Source organism: Chinchilla lanigera, unplaced genomic scaffold, assembly GCF_000276665.1.
Source record: "Chinchilla lanigera isolate Chin_1 unplaced genomic scaffold, ChiLan1.0 scaffold00094, whole genome shotgun sequence".
In the NCBI taxonomy this organism is placed as follows: domain Eukaryota; kingdom Metazoa; phylum Chordata; class Mammalia; order Rodentia; family Chinchillidae; genus Chinchilla; species Chinchilla lanigera.
The window spans coordinates 1586026-1601873 of record NW_004955495.1 but is presented as its reverse complement, the minus strand read 5'-3'; the positions used below and the strand labels follow the sequence as shown (position 1 = coordinate 1601873).

General features: G+C 59.0%; 3 protein-coding genes across 7 annotated transcripts in view; all 3 read left to right on the top strand.

Annotated features, from left to right (window-relative positions):
- The window catches only part of Raver1 (ribonucleoprotein, PTB-binding 1), a 14388-nt gene extending 7378 nt beyond the window's left edge, over nucleotides 1–7010 (top strand). For 2 of the 5 annotated variants that reach the window (XM_013505162.1, XM_013505164.1), the window contains exons 4-12: nucleotides 882–1073; nucleotides 1155–1284; nucleotides 1415–1509; nucleotides 2143–2230; nucleotides 2514–2713; nucleotides 2804–3112; nucleotides 4618–4692; nucleotides 5223–5363; nucleotides 5540–7010. In XM_013505162.1, coding sequence (XP_013360616.1) covers nucleotides 882–1073; nucleotides 1155–1284; nucleotides 1415–1509; nucleotides 2143–2230; nucleotides 2514–2713; nucleotides 2804–3112; nucleotides 4618–4692; nucleotides 5223–5363; nucleotides 5540–5839 — 1530 coding nt within the window. In that variant the 3' untranslated portion in view covers nucleotides 5840–7010. The remainder of the gene's footprint in view (nucleotides 1–881; nucleotides 1074–1154; nucleotides 1285–1414; nucleotides 1510–2142; nucleotides 2231–2513; nucleotides 2714–2803; nucleotides 3113–4617; nucleotides 4693–5222; nucleotides 5364–5539) is intronic. The other 3 variants (XM_005405591.2, XM_013505163.1, XM_013505165.1) reach the window with 3 other exon arrangements.
- Nucleotides 7011–7113: 103 nt separating this feature from the next.
- Nucleotides 7114–11381, top strand: Fdx1l (ferredoxin 1-like). The gene is made up of 5 exons (XM_005405590.2): nucleotides 7114–7343; nucleotides 7430–7481; nucleotides 7685–7791; nucleotides 10727–10814; nucleotides 10949–11381. The coding sequence occupies exons 1-5, from the start codon at nucleotides 7217–7219 to the stop codon at nucleotides 11103–11105; spliced, it is 531 nt and encodes a 176-aa protein (XP_005405647.1). The 5' UTR covers nucleotides 7114–7216; the 3' UTR covers nucleotides 11106–11381.
- Nucleotides 11382–11552: 171 nt separating this feature from the next.
- Zglp1 (zinc finger, GATA-like protein 1) overlaps nucleotides 11553–15848 on the top strand; it is a 4849-nt gene continuing 553 nt past the window's right edge. The window contains exons 1-4 of the mRNA XM_005405588.2: nucleotides 11553–12100; nucleotides 12662–13027; nucleotides 14962–15047; nucleotides 15360–15453. Coding sequence (XP_005405645.1) covers nucleotides 11967–12100; nucleotides 12662–13027; nucleotides 14962–15047; nucleotides 15360–15453 — 680 coding nt within the window. The 5' untranslated portion in view covers nucleotides 11553–11966. The remainder of the gene's footprint in view (nucleotides 12101–12661; nucleotides 13028–14961; nucleotides 15048–15359; nucleotides 15454–15848) is intronic.

The window sequence follows — 15848 nt, the reverse complement described above, 5'->3', positions numbered from 1 at the left end:
TTTTTTTTGTTGTTTTTGTTTTTTTTCCCGTACCAGGAATCGAGCTCACAACCTTGCACTTGCCAGGCAGGTGCTGTGCCGCTGAGCTAAATCCCCAGCCCCTGACCGTGGGCACCTGGAGTCGGTCACTCGGTGCCAGGCGGGGCCGGGGCCGGGAGCCCCCTCGGCGTCTGCTCCCTCCGGGGCAGCCCCACCCTGGTTGCAGCACCCGCTGTGCTCTGGCTCCCGGGAGATGGGCTTGAGGAGTCCTGCAGATGTGCGCGGCGGCGACCTCGTTGCCTGTGGCCTCTTTCTCTGCACCTTGCTGCAGTGACACCTGTGTTGGGGTAGGGGAGCTGCCCCGCCCCATCGGCAGGACTGTCATACCCAGCACGCGCAGCCCGGCAAGCTTGCCCCGGAGCACGGCGGGCGGAAGGCTGCGGATCGGGCTGTGGGCCCGAGGGAGAGGTGTCCCTGCATGGCTGTGACTGCCTCTGTGGCTGGCTGGTCAGCCTTGAACCTTCAGGCCTCCAGGCCTTGAAGCCTCAGCTGGGGTCTGGGCACACCCCAGAACCGCGGGCCAGGACCCCCCATCTTGGTGTGCTTGGGCGTCCCAGGCGGAGTCACTCCTCTGGCTCTGGCAAGAGGCTTGTGGAGTTGAGTGCTGTGAGCAAGGGCCCAGCTCTGCTGTCCCCAGCCGTGTGGCCTTGGGCGCACTGCCCTGTTCGGGGCTCACTTATCACCTCTGAAGAGCATGGCAGCCTTCGGGCTGGTACAGGAGCGGGGCTTACGTCTGCCTCCTCAGAGGGGCACTGTCCTGCTCGGTGCAGCGTCTGATCCCTTTTGGGGCTGCCCCTGGTTCGGGTCGTGGCTGCCCGGGCCTCATGAACACCTCCCTACAGCTGGCGTGCGGCCAGGACGGGCAACTGAAGGGCTTCGCGGTGCTGGAGTACGAGACTGCCGAGATGGCGGAGGCGGCGCAGCAGCAGGCCGACGGCCTGGCCCTGGGGGGCAGCCACCTGCGCGTGTCCTTCTGCGCCCCAGGGCCTCCAGGCCGCAGCATGCTGGCGGCACTCATTGCTGCCCAGGCCACGGTGAGTGTGTGCAGGAGGCTCCCTCGGTGGCCTGGGGTCCCCGCCAGAGGCCACGCTGAGCTGCCCTGTCCCCCTCCTCAGGCCCTCAACCGCGGCAAGGGGCTCCTGCCTGAGCCCAACATCCTGCAGCTGCTCAACAACCTGGGCCCGTCCGCCTCCCTGCAGCTGCTCCTCAACCCCCTGCTCCACGGCGGTGCAGGGGGCAAGCAGGGTAAGCGGGGCCGCCCACTCCCTCACTCGGCTTCCCACCGAGCCCAGGCCGAGGCTTCTGGCCCTATCCGCAGCCAGGGCTTTGTGGGGTGGGGGACCACTGCCCAGCTCCCTCTCTGCATCTCCTGCAGGCCTCCTGGGCGCGCCCCCAGCCATGCCGCTGCTCAGCGGGCCGGCCCTGTCCACGGCGCTGCTGCAGCTCGCCCTGCAGGCCCAGAGCCACAAGGTAACGGCGGGGCTCCTACTCCCCACACTGGCGCCCTGGCACCCTGCGTGCCACCCTGGTGCCTGGGGAATGGTGGAACTCGGCCCTCTCCTCCTGGTGGGGTCCGCCTTTGCCCTGCAAGGACACCTGTCCATGGTGGCCCGACCAGGGGTCAGGGGAACTGGACGGGCCTATTTATAGCCCCAAACTGGGTGTGGCCCCAGAGCCCCACCCGCAGGCCTGTGCTAGGGAAGAAAGTCCAGCCCTTCCCCCAGTACGCCTGTGCGCAGGTGCAGGGCCGCACTGTGGGGTTGCTTTGCTGGGGCCCGGTCAGTGATGGGGCTGTGTCCGGGGGTGATGGTGAATCTCTGTGCTTGGGGCTTATGGGAGTAAGTATGACCAAAACCCTGTGGCTGTCCCACGCCAAGTGGCTGTTGTCACACTGCGCTTCATGAGGAGGCTGGGTGGCCCTGGCATGCTGGGTACGCCTGGCGTGCTGGGCCCCGGGGCACCACAGGCTGAGTGTGTGGGTGAGGGGGGTGTCAGCGGCCCCGGGGATGCCGTGTGTACTTGTGATTGCCAAGAACTTGGGGCGATATCCGCTGCTACCTAGTTTACCCCATCCCCGTCCACAGCTCACTGTGTCTGTTCTAGAAGCCCGGGATCCTGGGAGACTCGCCCCTGGGCACCCTCCAGCCTGGGCCCCAGCCAGCCAACCCCCTCCTCGGGGACCTGTCAGCAGGTAACACTGACCTGCCCGCCCTGCCTCCTGGGCACCGTCCCTCTCCGCTTCCCAGCCCCTTCCTCCCTGGCAGGGGTGAGTCCCCAGCTGTGTGGCCTTGGGCCAGTGACTCGGCCTCTTGGCCTGTCTCATCTGTCAGTGAAAGTGGGGTGCCCACATCACGGGGCAGCTGGGGGCATCCTGGAGGCTGATGCCCTGAGACCGCTTTGGCTGTGCTGGCTCTAGGGCCCTGGGAGAAGGGCCTCAGGGCTGGGTCCATGGCGACACTCTCCTCTCTCTGCAGGGGGCGGCCTGGCCCCAGAGCTGCCACCTCGGCGAGGAAAGCCACCGCCTCTGCTGGGCCCCTCTGGGGGTGACCGGGAGCCCATGGGCCTGGGCCCTCCTGCGGCCCAGCTCACCCCACCCCCTGCCCCTGTGGGGCTCCGCGGCACAGGTCTCAGGGGCCTGCAGAAGGACAGCGCGCCCCTGCCCACGCCCCCTGGGGTAAGGCTGCCCCTGCGCCTGCGCCGCTCCCTCCTCCTGCCCCGCGCTGCCCCTCCCCCGCGCCCTGGTGAACCCAGCCCCCTGTCACAGGTCTCGCTGCTGGGGGAGCCCCCCAAGGACTACCGGATCCCGCTGAATCCCTACCTGAACCTACACAGCTTGCTCCCAGCCAGCAATCTGGCTGGCAAGGAGGCCCGGGGCTGGGGGTGCACCACGAGAGGCCGCCGCCCAGCTGAGGGGCCCCTGCCCAACCCCCCAGTCCCAGGCGGAAGCTCCGGTGCGGGTAGCAGCGGCAGCAAAGCTTTCCCGCTCAAGTCCCGCCTGCTCAGCCCCCTCGCCGGCTCCCGCCTGCCCCCTGAGCCCGGGCTGTCCGACAACTATGGCTTCGACTACCCTTCAGTGAGTACCTGGCTGCCCTAGCCCAGCCGCCCCGAGGGCCAGCTGCTGGGGCCCTTTGTCCCTGTGGAGCAGGTCGTTCTCTAAACTGATGCAGGGTACGATCCCTAACCCAAAAATCTAAAATCCAAAAGGTCCCAAATTCTGCGATGTTTTTTTTTTTTGAGGCAGTCTCAGCCCTGACTGGCCTCAAACTCAGTGCTCCTGTCTCAGCCTCCTGAGCGCTGTGGTCCTGAAAATTGAACCCAGAGAGCACTGAGCTGTAATCTCCAGCCCTTTGGTGTGTTTATTATGGGATGGAGTCTTAGTGGCCCAGCCTGGCCTCAGTCTCAGTTGTGATCCTCCTGCCTCAGTCTCCTACATACTGGGGTTACAGGCATGCCCCACCATGCCTGACTACTTCTGAAACTTTTTGAGCACCACCTCTGATCTCACCCTGACCTCACATAACAGGTCACAGTCAGAATGCAGACACACAAAGAGTAGTGACCTGCTGTGCATGTAAGATGTATCTGAAGTGGAAATGAACTTCGTATTTTGGCTTGGTTTCTAGTGTTTTTTTGTTTTGTTTTTTTTCTTGGTTTTTTTTTTTTTTTTTTGAGATAAGGTCTCCCTATGTAGTTTAGGTGGGCCTCGAACTCACAGTGATCCTCCTGCCTCAGCCTCCTAAGTGCTGGGTTGGGTTCTATTCTTGAGACACCGCATTGTGTGTATTCCAGAATTCAGAACAATCTGAAGTCTAAGTGCTGAGGATTGCACCCTCATGCTGAGCTACATCTTCAGCCCTTTTAAAAAATTTTTATTTTGAGCCAGGGCCTTGCTAAGTTGCCCAGGCTTCAGTTCTCCTTCCTCAGCCTCCTAGGGTGCTGAGATGACAGGCATGAGCTTTCTGACCACATTTCTTTAGTACTGATTGTGCCAGGCCAAGCATTAGGCACATTGCAGGGAACCTGCCAGACACGGTCCCGGCCACAGGGCTGTAACCTGAGCTATAACCTGCAGCCCTTGCCCGTCAGCCCTGCTTCCTGTCTGCCTGGCTGTCCATCCTAGGCCCTGGACAGTCTTTCCCTGGACTCCTCTGTCTTTCTGTCGTACAAGGCCTTAGCTGTCCTTTCTGTCTGTCTGTCCGCTTGTGCCCCCATTGCTTCCTGGAGATTAGTCCTTCTGCAAGCCCACCCTCCTGGTCAGAAACTTCACACCGAGCCTCGGCAGGCCATACCTGTTATGTTTGGCCCACATGGGCCTAAAGCAGACCAACAACTGAAGTAAATGCCCAATAGGACAGTGGGAAGGATTCCCGACTATCGGTGAAAACAGAGCTGCTGACCCCCTCTGGGCCATTGTGGACTCAGGCAGTACACACACCTGGTCCCATTCCAGCTGCCCCACCTGCTCACAGCCCCCAAGGCCGAGTTTGTCCCGAGCACCTTAGTGCCGCTGGGCCACAGAACTGAACCCAGGGTGAGACTGGCAGACACAGCTCACGTGTCCCTGTCCCTTCCACTCAGGACGTGGGACCTCGGCGACTCTTCTCCCATCCACGCGAGCCAACCCTAGGGCCTCATGGACCCAGTCGACACAAGGTAAGAGGCACCGTGTGCACCCCGGTCCTGGATGCAGCAGGTAGATTTGGCTGTGTAACAAGTGGCCCTATCAGCTACTGAGCACAGCAAACATTTTGCAGTGAGGTCTGTGTGGTCTAAGCTGGTTTCCATCTGGGTTCTACTGATCCTCTTGCTTCAGCCTCCTGAGTAGCTAGGACTGCAGGCATAGGCCATCCTGGTTGGCTGCAGATATTTTTTTTTCTCAGCATTCTGCAAGAGGTGGGTGGACAGTTCTCTGCCATCACCCGGGAGCTCCACAGGCCCTTGGTGGCAGTGGCCTTGCTTCTGTTGGTGGTGGTTAGTAGGCCACTGGAGGAGGCTGGGATAGGCTGGGCCAGTTTATCACTGACCCGCACAAAGTTTATCTGCTCAAAGCCCAGCCTGTGCACAGCAGGACAAAGGCAAGCCAGCCCTCACGTGCCAGTCCTGCTGGGCAACGTTTGTTACGCCCCAGCCCAGAGTCTTTGGGTGGGGGGATCCTTTGCCACTCAGCCGCCCCCTCTCTGCAGATGTCTCCCCCGCCCACTGGCTTCAGCGAGCGCAGTGGTGGAGGCGGAGGGGCGCCTCTCTCACACTTCTACTCGGGCTCACCCACCTCCTACTTCACCAGCGGTTTGCAGGCTGGCCTCAAGCAGAGCCACCTCAATAAGGTGAGGAGCAGGTCCCTGGGACGGGCCCGAATGGGGGTGGTGGGGCTGCCTCCAGGCCGCTGTGACCGCAGTGCCTTGGCCACAGCTGCAAGTGGCAGGTGCGAGCCTAGAACAGCGGAGCCCCCTCGCCCCCTCCAAGAAGTGAGGGAGTGACCGGCGATCTCCCCTTCCTCCAGGCAGTCGGCTCCTCCCCGCTGGGCTCCGGCGAGGGGCTCCTGGGCCTTGGTCCGGGGCCCAATGGCCATAGTCACCTGCTGAAGGTACAGGCAGGGGGTGGGGACGCACAGGGCCGGGGAGTCCTGGCCCTGGGGCACCCCCTCACCCGGCCCCCCCTGCCCTCTGTCTCCAGACCCCCGTGGGTGGCCAGAAACGCAGCTTTGCTCACCTGCTGCCCTCGCCCGAGCCCAGCCCGGAGGGCAGCTACGTGGGCCAGCACTCCCAGGGCCTCGGTGGCCACTACGCAGACTCCTACCTGAAGCGGAAGAGGATTTTCTAAGGGGCCTACCCTGAGGATGCTCGGGGCGGTGCTGCGTTGCTTTGAGGCTTTCTGGTGTTTTGTTTTGTGATTTTTTTTTTTTTTTAAATTTTTTTTCTTTCCGGCAATAGAGAAATCTCTGAAAGACTTTGCTGACCAACCAGCCAGAGCCCGGGAGTGCAGGGGTGCCTGGCCGCTCTGCACCGCCGGCCTGCTCTGGGCATGGGACCCACAGCCTTAAGAGAGGGGCCCGGCCTGCTCTCCCCCTGCCGCTCCTGTCCTCCCTCGGGCCTGGCTCTTTCTCGGGGTCCCCTCCTGCCTTGTCACTCCTGTGTTTTGGCCTTTTGAGTGCCTTGGAGGTTTCCCTGACCTCCTGTGAGGATCAGAGACTGTCTCCCTGCCCCCTTTTTAACTTTGACAGTTGACTTTGTTTCCTTTTCTAATTTTTATTATTTTTTAAGCCATCCCATATGAACCCCCCGCCCAGCTCTGATTCCTTCAAGGCCCGCCTGTCCGGGCCTCCATTCCGTACTTCGAAGTTCCGGCCGGCTCAGCCCTCTCCTCCTCCTCCCCGCTGCTGCGGGCGGGGCACCTCTCGCCGCCGCCCCCCACCGGCCAGTGCCCTGCGCTGGCCCCTCTCCCTGCCCCTGGCCTCCGGATGCCTTAACGTCGGGCCGCAGGCCCCGCAGGCCAGAGCCTCTCAGACCGTGAGCTCCAGAAGCTTGACTCAGGACCAAACGGCTCTGGCCTCGGGCGCGGGCCCCCGCCCCGGGCACAGTGGGAGGCCTCGGCCCGGCCTTGGCGGCGCCCCCCCGCCCTTCCGCCCGGCCTGAGCACACGGCCAGGTCCCCCCGGCGCGGCCAGCCCCAGCGGTCTGTCCGGGCGTCGGCTGCTGTGGCATCTGACAGCCTCTGCCATCTCCCCGTGAAGACGCCCCCTGCGCCGCCAGCCTGGGGAGCCCAGACCCGGCCGTGCGGCCCAGTGCCGGAAACCAGCAGCCCCACGCAGACGGCGCCTGCCCACGAGCAGGACCTGCCCACCCGGGGTAACCCGGGCCCCGCCACCAGCTCCCCCCCCCCTCCGGGGCCCGCGTCCACTCCAGGGGTGGCCCTCCCCACCCTCCCACAGACCTTTGCTGAATTAAAGTTTGTAAGTACATGGTTTTAAAGAAATAAGATCTGGCTTGTTCTTGGGACGGGCGCCGGGGCGGGCAAGCTGGGACGGCCTCGTTTCCGTGCGTGGTCCCCGCGCGGCCCCTTCGCGCCACGCGGACGCCGTGCGGGCCGGGCCCGGCGCGCGCCCTGCGTTCCCGTTCTCGGGGCCACGGTCCTGCGGCCGGCACGGCGCATGCCCGGCCCGCGGTCACGTGACACCTGTCATGGCCGCCTCCTTGGTCCCGGGCGGCGGGAATGGCGGGCTACTGCTGCGCGCTGCTAGGGGCTCCTGGTGGAGCAGGACCAGGCGGGTGGCGGCGCTGACAACAACCAGGAAATTCCGGACCACAGGTATCCCAAGTGCCAGGGACAGGCTGCGTCAACCACTTGCACGCCCGCGGCGCGGGGGCCTGCACTCACTCAGCTGTGTTTTCTAGGCTGGCGCGCGGCACCAGGCGACACCGGCGGCCCTGAGCGGCCCGGGGACGTGTGAGTGCGGGGGCGAGGTGTCCCGTTCCTCGTCCCACCAGGTTTCCCGGGTTCCCGCCTTGCCCTGCAGCTTCTCTCTGCGTCCCTGATCTGCCTCGCGCTCTCCTATTCGTGTCTATCCAGCTCGATCCCCGAGTCTCTGAGCGTATGCGGCCCCTGAGCTGGTCGTGCACCTCGACATCCGCACCCCCGTCTGTCCCCAGGGTGAACGTGGTGTTCATAGACCGGTCGGGCCAGCGGATCCCAGTGAGCGGCAGAGTCGGGGACAATGTCCTCCATCTGGCCCAGCGCCACGGTGTGGACCTGGAAGGTAGGAGCCAAGCACAGGGTCTTACCCATCCGCGCCTATGAATTATTTCAGAAAGCGACGGTCAAATCAGTCTCTCCACTGCTTAGCCCACCCATGGGCTCCCACCAAATATGTATTAAAACCCAACGCTCTACTTCCAGTTAATAAGCGTTTATTACAGGCCACTCCAGTAGAACTCCTGCCGTTTAGAAGTTGTGTTCTTTTGCTACTGGGGATTGAAATCAGGGCCGTAATACTGAGCTACATCTAAGCCCTTTTATTTTGAGACAGGGCCTCACTCAGACTTGCTAAGTTGCCCAGGCTAGGTTTGTAGTTGTAGTCCTCCTGCCTCAACCTCCTAGAATGGTGGGGTTACAGGTTTGTGCCACCATGCCGGACTCTGTATTGGTTTTCCTTTTTGTTGTTGTTGCTTTCCGACACAGAATCTTGTTATGAACTCAGGCTGGTCTTTGAACTCAGTAGGTAGCCCAGGCTCACAAACTTTTGGAGATCCTGCTGCCTCAGCCTCCCAAATGCTGGGATTATAAGCATGCACCACTGTGCCAAGTACACATTGTTTTCTTGATGTTCTTCAAATAGTCAGGCTCATTCCTGCCTCAGAACATCCGAATTTGCTGTTTCCTCATGTCAGAAGTACTTTCCTAGCAAATTTATTTTTCTGTTTTTTTGAGACAGGGTCTAACTATGTAGGCATATGTAGCCAGTTTGAGGCTGGCCTCAAACTTGTGGTGATCCTCCTGCCTCAGCCTTTCATAGCACTTCTTACTGATTTGTTTCCTTCCTTATTGTCTGTCCCACCGTGAGCTCAGAGTCCCTGTTCACTTGCTCACACGTACCCATTGTGTTTAATGGTACTTAGACATGACAGGTATTAGATGAGCGCTTGCTAAAGGGAAATAACAGCAAACTAATACATATTTATTTCATACAATAGAGGAAATTAATTCCATTTTACAGATGAGAAAACTGAGCCCCAGTTTAAGTAGCTCTGGTCCCAAACGAAGTGACAAAACTAGATTCAAAACATTTTTGCCAGGCACAGTGGTACCTGCCTGTAATCCCAGCTGTTAGGGAGGCTGAAGCAGGAGGATCTCAAGTTCAAGCCCAGCCTAGGCAATTGAACAACTTAATAAGATACTGTCTCAAAATAAAAAGATTAGAGCTGGAAAAGTAGCTCATATCACCGGTACTGCAATCTGTTAGTCCAGCACATTTTAGCCACTAATTTGTGCTGCCCTCTTGTGATTCTGTGAATATTGAGCACCATGTGTATTGGGCAGCAGTGCATGGCAAATACACGGCCTCTGCCATCTCCCGATTTCAGCCCACTGAGGACAACAAGCCTAGAAGGAAACATATACTGTGATGTGTAATCACCTGGCAGGGTGGTCTGTTTGCTGGGAGAATGTAATAGGGTACCTGATGTAATCATTAAAGGGGGCTGGGGATGGCAGTGCACACCTATAATCCCAGCACTCAGGAGGCTGAGGCAGGAGGGGCACCACAAATCTGAGGCCAGCCTGAACTACCAGTGAAACCTTGTCTTTAAAAAAAAAAAAAAAAAAAAAAAAAAAGGGGCTGGGGATTTAGCGCAGCGGCAAAGCGCCTGCCTGGCAAGCACAAGGTCGTGAGTTCGGTTCCCAGTACCGGAGAAAAACCAAAAAAAAAAAATTTAAATTAAAAAAAAAAAAAAAAAAGCATTAACGGGAGCAAGACATTGGGAGGTCCTGGCTGGCCTCCCTGCTGTAGAGGTGGTTTTGTTCCAGAATCCTGTAGGCAGCAGTTCAGGTCAGAGTTTGGGACATGAATTTCATTTTTTGTTTACTTTTGTATTTTTATTTTATTTATTTATTTTTGAGCCATGCCTTGCTATGTAGTCCAAGCTGGCCTTGAACTCTCAGTGATCCTCCTGCCTCAGCCTCCTGAGTTCTGGGATTACAGGCGTGTGCTACAGACCAGCCTATTTAATATTTTAAAAAAAGGTTTTACAGTGCTAAGTGCTACACAAAATTAAAAGGGGGACAGTGACAAGAGACAGGAGGTGGGGGCATCAAATTGGGGGATGCTTGCATTGAATCCCAGAAGACAAGAGGGATCCAGCCAGGAAAAGATGGGAAAAGTGAGCATTCTGGGGCATGGGTACAGCAGGTGCAAAGGCCCTGGGGAAGGGATGGGTTTGATGTATTACATGGCATCAGGAGGCCAGTGTGACTGAAATGGAGTGAATAAGGAGAGGACAGATCTCATGGACCACACGGAAGGTTTGGATCTTATCCTGGGTGTGAACACCCTCTGCAGAGCTGACCAGGATGGCCGTTGTCCCCAGGTGAAGTTCTCAGTGACCCGCCTGAGGGTTCAGGAGTGTGGCAAGGGTGTGGGGACAGCAGAAGTTCCCCGCTGCTGCATCTCAGCCTTGATGCCGGCCCTCCTCCCACCACACCCCGCCTGCCAGGGTGTGGCCTGGGAGCAGTGGGAGGAGCACATGGGCCCAGTGAGGGGCACAGCCAGGCTTCCGGGCTTCAGAGAATCAGCCTGGCCTGGCCCCTTCAGCTATTGGAAGTCACATGCTCTCCCGTGGTTCCACATAGCCAGCCAGGTCCTTGGCCACCCTGGGTGTGCCTTTGGGTCTCTTTGTCTGTTTGTTTGTTGTTTGGGGGTTTTTGAGACAGGGTCTCACTGTGTAGCCCAGGCTGGGCTTGAACTTGTGGCAGTCCTCCTGCCTCAGCCTCCCTATTGCTGGGATGACAGGCGTGCACCACCACACCTGAGCTGGATGTCCCTTTGGAAGGTGTCGAGGCAGCTGAGGAGCAGTGGGTGAAGGACAGGGAGGCAGCCAGCCCAGCAGGGAGAGGGGGCACCAGCAGCGGGGTAACAGGCCCCCAACACCTGCACGGTGGGTGTTGCCCATCTGTCACCTCCTTCTCTTCTGCCCCAGGAGCCTGCGAAGCCTCCCTAGCGTGCTCCACCTGCCATGTGTATGTGAGCGAGGCCCACCTGGACCTCCTGCCTCCGCCTGAGGAGCGGTGAGCAGGCTCCCGCGCCCAGAGCCCCCCGCTCCCCGCGCACTCGGCCGTCCCGCCCTGCCCCACCCCCGGGCTGCCCATCGCCCCACCCGCCTGGCCGCGTGCCTGCTGCTCACTGTGCCCTCCTCGCCCAGGGAGGACGACATGCTGGACATGGCGCCCCTGCTCCAGGAGAACTCCCGCCTGGGCTGCCAGGTCGTGCTGACTCCCGAGCTGGAAGGGGCAGAATTCACCCTACCCAAGATCACCAGGAACTTCTACGTGGACGGCCACGTCCCCAAGCCCCACTGACCGGGCCAGCAGGACCAGCCCGGGACCGCAGTGGCCCTGGGAGAAGGACTGAAGGAGGAGCCCAGCAGCCAGCCCGGCGCAGAGTGCAGACCTGGGACAGAGAAAGGTCGCAGGCACCGAGAAGGCCATAGCCCTGCGGAGGACAGATCCCTCGTCCAGGCTGTGGCGGGCCAGGGCGCCTCCCTGGGGAGCCTCCCCTGAGCCCCTGAGACGCAGAGTGTAAATAGGGGTGGACTCGAGTTACGGCTGCAATAAAGCTGCTGCAGCTTTCAAGCATGTCGAGTGTCTTTGGGGGCCGATGCCAGTTAGATCCGCAGCCACATCTGCTGCTCCCCCGCCAAGCCTGGAACCCCCCCCTTCTCTTTTTATTTTTTTTTATTTTTTTGAGACAGGGTCTCGCTATGCATTTCAGGCTGGCCTTGAACTCACTATGTAGCCCGGCTGGCTTCCAACTCGCAGAGAGCCTCCTGCCTCAGCCTCCCGAGTGCTGGAATTACGGAAGGGCGTCACCAGGCCCAGCTTGGGACCCCAGTCTTCTGACAGTACTGGGCTCGTCCCACCCCTACAGCGGCGGAGGGATTTGCAGGGATCTGGCTGGAAGGAACAGTGGTCACCCTGGCGGGGGAGGGGGCGGGACAGAGCCACCCTGGACCCGGAGCGGTGTGCAGAGCCGAGGAAGGAGGGGGCGCTGCAGGGACGCTGCCAGCCCCGCCCCACCCCCCTGCGGCTCTGCACCCTGGCGCCGAAGCGCCCCGCCACCACCGCCACCACCGCCGCCCACAGGTGGCGCCCATCCTCATCAGGGCTTCTACGCGGGGGCGGGGCGGCCACAGAGATTGGGACGGGGGCTGGGCAGGCACCATGGAGGCCGATCATCTTGCCTCGGACCTGCTGAGGGAGCTGCTGGCGCCGCCCTGTCTGGACCCCGAGTCGCTCCCAGGACCCTCCGCCCAGCGGCAGCCGCGTCCCGTGCGATGCCCCAGAGCCAGTGGCAGGTGGGTGCGGCGCCCCTTCCTCCCTCACTGACCCGCGGGGTCCATGGGCCTGATCTCGGGTTCCTAGGGTCACCCCGAGGTCACCGTGTTAGTTACTGGCGCGGTTCTAGGCCCGAGGGACCCTTGGGGGTCATCTGAGATCAGAAGCCTGCAGTGCGCCGCCCCCCTTTTCTGAGGTTCGTATCGGAACCTCAGAACGTATCGGTTCGTGCCGCGGTCAAGGAGGGGAATCTAACGATAAAAATCATAAATCAGGGCTGAGATGCTGCACGAGGTTCCACCCCTGCACCAAGAGAAGAAAAATAAAATTTTTTAAATGATAACAGCCACCCTGGAGCCCCAGCCGGTCCCCTAGAGTAAAGCGTCCAGGAGTCGCAGGGCGGTGGCGCGGTGGATTGGGCCAGCCCAGCCCTGTGTGCGATTACTTTGTAACTTTGAGATCCTCTGACCGCCCCACACTGCCCCCGGGCACAGGCTGAGGCAGAACAGGTGCCAGCCGGAACCCCGGGCTCCTGGACCCTGGTCACCCGGACGCCGTAACCACCAGCCTCTCGTCCTCAGGTCCCTCTGGCCCGTGTGTCACGACTCTGTCACGATCCTGCGACTTCTCCAAGAGACGGAAGAGGGCCAGGCCCGGGCCCCCACTCAGGCCACGCAGGCCCGGGGGACCTTCTGGGAACCTATGGCCCAGGGGTCTTCCGGCCCGCGGACCATGGCCAGAAGTTCCAAGAACAAGCAGACTCCAGGCAGCCGAAAGTGTCGAGGCCAGGAGTCCCTTGGGACGCCCGCAGGTCCGTCCCAGAGGAGACCTAGGAAGCAGCTGAAGCCCCGCCAGGGAGCCGAGCGGGTAGACCCCGGGTTTAAGGGGGTGACCCTGAAGTTCCAGATCAAGGCAGATTCCAGCCTGCAGATCTCACCCACCTACAGGTAGGTGCTGGTGGGCACTGCCCTTTCTGCAGTCCACCCTCCGTGTGTGCGGGAGGACACCAAAAAGACACCAGAATCCAAGAATGCTCAAGCCCCCGTGTAAAACGGCCTAGCATTTCCATAGGACCTACGCATATCCTCCCATAAACTTCACATCCCCTGTCTGTGATATAATAGCAAATACATGGGCTCGGTAGTGCACACCCTTCATCCCAGCACACTGGGAGACTGAGGGAGGTGGATTGCAAGTCTGAGCCCGGCCTGGGCAAGTGAGCAACTCAGAAATAAAAAATAAAAGGGCTGGGGATGGAGCTCCGTGTGAAAGCCCTGGGTTCAATCCCCAGTACAAGGGAAAGAAAAGAAAACTATGCTTTGGGAATAGTTGTTAGCTGGGCGTGGTGGCACACACCTGTAATCCCAGCGCTCGGGAGGCTGAGGCAGAATTGCTTTGAGTTCGGAAGCCAGCCTGAACTGCATAGGGCAACCCTGTCTTTGAAAAAAGAAAGAAAAAAAGAGATTATTGTTAGACTGCACTGTTTCGGGGGTGATGACAAGTCTGTACATGCTGGTCCAGACGCAAGTTTTTCCCCAAATATTTTCAATCCAAGTGTGTGTTTCCTGTGGTTCGGTTTGTCTCGTGCTGCTGAGGGTGGAGCCCGAGACATCCCCAGTGCTAGGCGGGTGCTGTAGCCCTGAGCTGCTCTCGAAGCCCCCAAAGCTTGTGCTTTATTTTTGTTTTGTTTTGGTTTGGCTTTTTTCAGGAGTCTCCCTATGTAGTTCAGATTGGCTTTAAACTTGAGGTGACCCTCCTGCCTCAGCCTCCCAAGTCCTGGGATGACAGGTGTGCACCACCACACCAGGTTCTTTATCTCCCAGTCACAGGCCTGGTGTCTTCTGCCAGACAGGCTTGGCCGTACTTCTGCCAGCTGCTTTTATTTTCCTCAAAAACGACCTTAGCTAGCCTTTGTCAGTAATGAGAACAGCAATGAGACAACAGATAAGAAGTAACAGGCTTTGATAGATGTGGACTCTTTTTTTTTTTTTTTTTTTTTTCTCAGGTACCAGCAACCGAACTCAAGACCTTGCGCTTGCCAGGCAGGCGCTTTGCCGCTGAGCTAAATCCCCAGCCCTAGATGTGGACTCTTAAGTTTTGATTCATTTATTTGTTTTGTACTACTGTGGATTGAACCAAGAGCATTTGCACTGAGCTATAACTCCAGCCTTTTTAGTTTTTAATTTTGAGACAGGGTCTCCATAAGTCACTAAATTGCCCAAGCTGGACTCAAACCTGAGATACTCCTGCCTCAGGTTCCCAAAGTTCTGGAATCATGGTCTGCAGCTGGCTTATGTGAGCTTGTTAAAGCCTTGTGAAGCCCATTTTGCAGATGAGGAAACTGAGGCCATGGGGAGGACTGAACCTGTCAAGATCACACTTGGTGTGGGACACCTGAGATTCCAACCTGGCAGGTTGCCCCAGGCATCCTGCTCCTTAAAATAGCACTAATTGCCGGGTGTGGTGGTGCACCCTGTAATCCCAGCACTCAGGAGACTGAGGCAGGAGGATTATTGTGAGTTTGAGACCAGCCTGGGCTACAAAGTGAGCTCAAGTCCAGCGTGAACTGCATAGCGAGACCCTGTCTCAAAGAGACAAAAAAAAAAAACAAAAAAACAAACACTAATTATGGCAGGGGTAGTAGCTGTCATTTCAGGACTCTAGAAGTTGAGGCAGGAGCGTCACAAGATTGAGCCCCGCCTGACAACATAGTGAGACTTTGTCTCAAAATACAAAATAAGGAGGGCGGGCTGGAGCTCAGTGCCAAGGACCTAGGTTCTGTCCCTGGGATGCTGGTTTCCTTGGTAACGCATCTTCCTTTTGGGGGGCCATCCGGGACAGGATGTAGGCCCCCCCAGGCTAACACCTTGTCTACCCCCAGCCTGGCGGGCAGCAGGCAGACCGAGGGAGCGCCCGAGAGCCCCGCCAGGGCCGCTGAGCCCAATCCCAGAGGCGGCGAGGCCCTAGGTGAGTGAGCCCTCCGGCACGGGAGCTGTAAATATTTAGGGGAGCGATTTCCCATCCCCCCAGCCTCTCCCTGCCCCCTTTCCCCACCCTGCTTCCCCATTTAGCTGGCTCCCCCAGGCTGAGTCACCCCAGCCCCCAGCTTCCGCCCGCCACCCGGCTGCGCCATCTGTCTCTCTTCCTGGCTCCCCCTGCAGCGGCCCAGAGCTGGGGGCGCCGTCACAGAGCCACTCAACAATCACGCGCCACTCGGGCCGCTCCACTTCAGACTCTTGGCCTCTGACTGCGGCCCTTTGTTGACCTCTGACCTCGCAGGCCCCCGGCGCTGTGCTTCCTGTAGGACCCAGCGGACACCCCTGTGGAGAGATGCGGAAGATGGGACCCCGCTCTGTAACGCCTGTGGTATCAGGTCTTCAGCACAGCAGAGGGAATTGGAGTGGGGGACCCCAAATCAGTCCAGATGTCGTCAGTGTGGGGTGTAAGGGAAGTGGTGGGCCATGTACTCAGGAGGCTGAGGCAGAAGTCACTGAGAGTTCCAGGCCAGCATGGGCTGTATAGTGAGACTGTCTCAGAAAGACTAAAAAATACCACCAGCAGCACCTCAAAAAAAAAAAAAAGAAAGAAAAAGAAAGAAAGAAAGAAAGAAAGAAAGAAAGAAAGAAAGAAAGAAAGAAAGAAAAGCAACAACAAAAATAGACCTCTTGTGGGAAATGGTTGTCTTATGGCGGTTTCTGGGCCCTGCTGCATTCTGGTTTTTTTGTTTTTGTTTTTTTGTTTTTTTTGTTTTTTTGAGACAGGGTCTCA